Source organism: Lagenorhynchus albirostris, chromosome 13 (genome assembly GCF_949774975.1).
Source record: "Lagenorhynchus albirostris chromosome 13, mLagAlb1.1, whole genome shotgun sequence".
Classification (NCBI taxonomy): domain Eukaryota; kingdom Metazoa; phylum Chordata; class Mammalia; order Artiodactyla; family Delphinidae; genus Lagenorhynchus; species Lagenorhynchus albirostris.
This window is the reverse complement of record NC_083107.1, coordinates 15,180,615-15,186,614: the sequence shown is the minus strand read 5'-3', so window position 1 is coordinate 15,186,614 and position 6,000 is coordinate 15,180,615. Positions and strand designations below refer to the sequence as shown.

Genomic DNA, 6,000 nt, shown 5'->3' with positions numbered 1-6,000 from the left:
CATTGCCAACTGGAGGGCAACCATGTGAGGTGAAAGGAAGGTAGGAGGACATCTGAGACTAACCAAATCTCACCCTTGACTTTGCCAGTGGTCAGAGGAGATAGTTGGAGTAGAATACGCCCCTTAGAATACGTGAAGAAACTAAAGCACAGCAATTTACAGGTTTGAATAACACAAAAGCCATTAAACAGCAGCAGGACTGGGGTCTCCAGTTATGAGGTCCAGCACTTTCTCCTCCAGGCTATGACACATCACCCCAGCTCTGTCATGGTCTTCCCCTGTATTCTTTGTGACTGAATATAGTGCCTTAATCCAGTCACCCACCTAGAATCCTGGAATTCGTCTTGAATTTTTCCCATTGCCATCAACCCCAGAATCTAAGCCATCACCAAGTCCATTCAATTGTATCTCCTAGATCTCTCTCATCTCCAATAAGAACTCCCTAATTCTGGCTCTCCTCATCTCCCCAATAACACTCCCTACTGGTCCCCCTGTCTGTAGTTTGTCTAACCTGTCCAATGCCATCTTTGGTCCTATCACTCTGCTCAAAACTCTCTGTTTCCGCCCATCCATGGAACAAAATCTAAATTTTTTAGCCGAGCATGCAAGGTTTATGATGCTCAGGGCATAGCCTACTTACACTTTCCTCCTAGAACTTTTCCCTTTAGCAAAGTGAATAGCTGGCCATTCCCTGAACATGCAATGCTGTTTCTTGTTCTTGCTCCCTTTGACTGGAATGGCTGCCCTGTTCATCTATGGGAAATGCCCTCTTCATTCTCCGGGTCTCACACGGGCTTCCCTGCTCCTCATATGAGCTTTGCTCCCTGCAGGCTCTGCACACACCTCCACTGTAGCATTGATTGCACTGCATGGTCATGGTCCTAGGTCTAACCCTACACAACAAGCCCAGGAGTTTCTCAAGGGCTCTGCATGCCCATTCCTAACCCATTGCCTGCCTGGCACAGATGCTCAATGGATGTTTGCTGTTGAATGAAAGTGAAGGGGTAATTCCAATGACTCTAACAGTGGGGCCTCAACCACTCAAGGACTAAGATCAGATTCGAATTTCTTAGGGACTCCAGAAAGTAGTGGCGAAGAAGGTTTAGTGGCCATTAAATCTAAGTTGAATTGAGGAGTCTCAGCGAAAGATGTTGAGGCCCAGAAGATTACAGGTCTGGGCCAGGAAGACGGAGACACCTGGGGCAAGGCAGGGGCAGGAAGGCAGAGAACAGGAAGCACGTAGCCCGGAAGAGATTGGGAGTGGGTAGGACAGAATCAGGAGGGAAACATTCCCAACAGCAAGAGTCAGTAGTCTTTGCTTGAATGCATGTTACACAAGTTTTGTACTCGAGTAGTAATTATGGGAAAGAATTTACAGATGTCGGGGGACGTGTTAGCTTATATTTTCTCTTTCCCTTCAACAGCTCTCTAGATTCATATTTGAGGGGCGGGAAATCAAGTTGGTTATGACTTGTGCAGCCTTCATCACAATGAATCCTGGATATGCAGGCAGAACTGAGTTGCCAGATAATTTGAAAGCCCTGTTTAGGCCCTTTGCGATGATGGTTCCAAATTACGCATTGATTGCAGAGGTGAGCTTCACATTATAAAGCAGCAAAAACTTAAGCTTGTTTCTTTTATTTAGTATTTGATTATTGTGGTAGAAAGTTTCCCTTATGAATGCAGTCTAGCCAAGGTTATACAGTATTGTTTCCTCTTAAGTGTGTAGATATCGTTACCACATAGAATGTTTTGTTGTGTGTATGTGTGTGTGTGTGTGTGTGCATGTGTGTTTGTGTGTATGTGTGTAACTGCTATATCCCTAGAGCCCAGTATGGTATCTGGAATATAGTAAGCCCCCAAAACTGGAATGAATAAGTAAGTATAATTAGCCAGTCCATTGGGGTTCATCAGTTTGTCTCTAGGAATTAAAACGTCTAGATTATTCTAAAAAGACTGTATTATTCTCACTTCTCTCGCTGCATTATTTTTTTTAATTAGAGTCAAGGGATGTTAAGTAAAAGCAATACTAATCACTAATGATGGAGGTCAGGGATTTGTTTCTAGTCTGTATCAACTTAGTCAAAAAATAGCAACATTAATAAGCTAATTCTTTATGATTGTATTTGTTCCTTCTGTATCTATCTAGGAATCTTTCTATTTAAACTTTTTTTTGTTTCTTCATACTAGTTAACACCCAGTGTTTAAATTTTATATGTATTTTTCTTGGCACTTTTTACCGAGGTATAATTTATATATAGTAAAGGGCACAGATCATAAGGGTACAACAGAGTGATTCCTTACACATGTACTCACCTGTGTGATCACCAAGACCAATATATAGAATGTTTACAGGACTCCGGAAGGCCCCTCATGCTCGGTGCTATATTTCACATCAAGGGATGCTACCCCTTTTCGAACAGAGCTTCTCAGAAAGCACATATTACTCCTGTGGCTAATAAATTCCTGACAACAGCTAATTTAAAATATTCCTCCGCATGAATTAAAAGTAATTGCCTAAGAATAGAATAGACCATGCCAAATCCTAGCATTAGAAAAAGTACAACTTTTATTAGTATAATGCCTACAGCATCTCATGAGTCCCCCAGTGTCCTCTGTGGGTAAGATGGGGTGGTGGGCAGTTAAAGCAGGTGGCATCTTCACTCCAGACCCCTCTCTGGACAGGACAATAAATGACTTGCTCATTGTCCAAAGCTGGTAGGAAGAAAACCAGGTTTGGAACTCAGTCCAACATTGTGTTCACATCTCACGTTTTGTCCTATTGTTATATTACTCAGTAATTAATTGGAGAAATTTAAAAATCCAGTCTTCTGAGTGTTATTCCTATTGTTGTTACAGATTAAATGAATCAGGGTCTGTCATCAGTAAATATTTTTAATCACCTGCAGTGCACAGAGTACTGTGCTAATAGGTAGTGATAGAGGAATGAAAAAAACAGACACCAGTATGAAATCTCTGCATTATCTCAAATCACAATTCCAAGGCCAACTGCAGTGATTTGAGTAGATTATGGATTGAAGGAAGTGTCCATACCCACCTCCACGTATCATCACTGATTTATTTAACCAAGGGTGCAGAAACTTGTCAGAGGCAAGGTGGCTTCCTAGGGCAGGGGAGAGGTTGCAAATCTTTGTGTAGCTTCCCTTGACTCCCAGGGATCCTAAAGGGAGTGCATCACTGACACTGTCAGATCAGGGAAGCTCAAGTCTTGCTTTTATACTCAGGCCTCACAGCACCATCCAGCCTCCACGATGTGAACATTTTCACAGTGGGCTCTGCTGCTCCTCGAACCAAATGTCACCAAGACCACATCTTCATCTGTCAAAAGAAAGCAGAATCAGTGCTCAGACATCCCCATATAATATCCCACCTTCCACCTTGTGGCACAAAACCTTTTTCCCTTCAATCTTTACATTTCCTTGTTAAAGGGTATAACAACTTGGAGAGATACAATATAATACCTAAAGTAGATTTTGAATACATTGGTATTATGCTAATATGTTTTTATCAATATAACATAATAGACACTGCATTATATTTTCCCATTCTAGGTAATTCTATATTCTGAAGGATTTGAATCCAGTAAAATATTAGCAAGAAAAATGACTCAGATGTATAAGCTTTGCAGTGAACAGCTCTCTCAGCAGGATCACTATGACTTTGGCATGAGAGCCGTGAAGTCTGTACTGGTCATGGCTGGGTAAGAAACCAAAGTGGGCAAGAGTCAAGTTTCCAACCATGTCATCACTTGCATTTCGTGAGTAATTCACAGATGGCTCTTAAAGCAACTTAGCAAGTGACTAATAAATGTGAGCTGCTGCTGTTGTCATCATGCTTACCTTGACAGCCCCCTGCTACAGTGAAATGGGGCATCTCTCTTCAGCCCAAGGTTCTTCACTGTGAGAACCAACATAGCTGCCCCCCAGACCAAACCTGAGTCTCCACTAGGCTTTGGGTAACTTTTGTTTCCCCTGAACTTGTCACATACAATGGGTTTCAGTGTACAAAAGGCTTTACCACCATGAGGTAGGATGATGAGAGTTAAAAGACATACAGTTTGTTATGCAGATACACTAATTAAGTCATACACGTCACCTGACAAAGCATACTTCAGTTTCATCATTCCATCCGCAGTCCAAGCTTTTATCCTAGACGCCCCCTCTCTCTTTACAGTTTGGTCCAAGGCTGAGCTTCTTTCTAGTTCCTAGTAGAGCAAGAGTCTTTTCTCTTCTCAGTTTCTCTCTTTATAACCTCTTGACATGCCCACCTGTGGCATCCCCAGCTTGTCCAGAGTCTCTGAGGGAATCTATCGTCTCAGGCCGTGACTCGCTGGCTCAAGCTCCGCCCACACAGGACCCCTTCTGCCTGGCTCCTGTACCCCAGGCTTCTGCACAAATCTCCCTGGCTTTCTACCCTCTGTTCCTTCTTTCAACCTCCTAGATACAGTATTTCTCCTCTTTATAGGATTGTCATTAAAGGAAGAGGGATACTAAGGAGTTGAGACACTTGTATTCAGAGAACAGAACTACAGCCCACGGGCAAGACAGACAAAGGAGCAGTCATCTAGAATATAATGTGTGAGGGCAACCATGGGACTGTGCCCTGGGTTCGTTGGCAGGGGATGGAGGGACTTTCTAGAGGAGGGAATGTCTGAGCTGGATTTTGAAAGAAAAATAAGAGCCAGCGAAAGACCAAAGCAGAGCATTCTGGGATAAGAGAAAAGGGAGTCACAGGGATATGAATCATCATGATGTATTCAGGGAACTGTAAATACAGGTTGGATAAAGTCTGGATTGATGGGGGGAGCTTGAGAAAATGTCCTTGTCATTCTCCTCAAGGCTATGTAGCCTGTGCCTGACTTGTCCGTGTGCTCTCTTGGAGATGGACACTGGGCATGCAAGGGAAAATGGTACCCTCCTTCCAGCAGGAATCTGCAGTGGCGTGCCCTCCACAGCTTTCTGCAAGCAGAATCCCCGACCCACAGGTTTGGAAAATCACGTTCCATATTATGTTCTTGCAATGTCATCTGAATTATTCCTTTAAATTTAGGTCTTTAAAAAGAGAGAACCCAGACCTAAGTGAAGATGTGGTATTGATAAGAGCTTTACGAGACTCTAACTTACCAAAATTCCTAACAGATGATGCTGTTCTATTCAGGTAAATTTCTAGGTGCGACAGATAAAGCATAGCTACTGTGTAGAGGTAAAGCATAGTTTATCTTCAGATATGTCTGCCTCTAACAAGGTATCATCTTTTCTAGAGACACCTATTGCAATTTTTAAAATACTAGTTTAAAAGATACTAAAGTTTTAGCCTCAATTCAATCATTTATTTTTTTCAAAATATTGATCACCAAGCTGCATGCTATGCAAATTAGCATTGGGTTACAAACTCCTGACCTAAGAGAAATTCCTGACTCAAAAGAAGCAGATTTGGGCCCCCACATAAATGTGATTGCTTTTATCTATTTCTACTTTTATTATTTAGTTTTATGTTTATCCAAGTCATATAAGTATGTGGTTTTAAAAATAAAATGCTATTATAAGTTACTCTCATGAAAAACAACAGTTCCCTGCCCTTCACCAAGTCCCACTTCCCGAAGGCAATCATTTTTCAATTCATTCATTCGTTCTTTCCTATATCCCTCCACATTTTTTTAACATCTTTATTGGAGTATAATTGCTTTACAGTGGTGTGCTAGTTTCTGCTCTACAACAACCTCCATATTGTTTAGTACCACGTTTATGCCATCTCATGACTTTTCCATTTTAGATGTTATCTATTAAGTTACTAACAGAGAGATGAGGGTATGCACACGCACCTCTCCCCCTCCACCCATCCTCTCTGTGTAGTCATGTTACAATATAACTGGAGCTAAATATTCAGGATTTCCATAATTTATTATAGAAATATAAATGTTACCCAAAGCTGCACTATCTTTCCCTTGTTATTAAATTATCTAGCTTTTCATCTTCCCTT

At 41.7% G+C, this 6,000-nt stretch overlaps 1 protein-coding gene across 1 annotated transcript in view; it reads left to right on the top strand.

The window, feature by feature from the left end:
* DNAH6 (dynein axonemal heavy chain 6) overlaps positions 1 to 6,000 on the top strand; it is a 288,178-nt gene that overhangs the window by 132,915 nt on the left and 149,263 nt on the right. Inside the window, exons 29-31 of the mRNA XM_060170018.1 lie at positions 1,425 to 1,592; positions 3,573 to 3,721; positions 5,071 to 5,178. Coding sequence (XP_060026001.1) covers positions 1,425 to 1,592; positions 3,573 to 3,721; positions 5,071 to 5,178 — 425 coding nt within the window. The remainder of the gene's footprint in view (positions 1 to 1,424; positions 1,593 to 3,572; positions 3,722 to 5,070; positions 5,179 to 6,000) is intronic.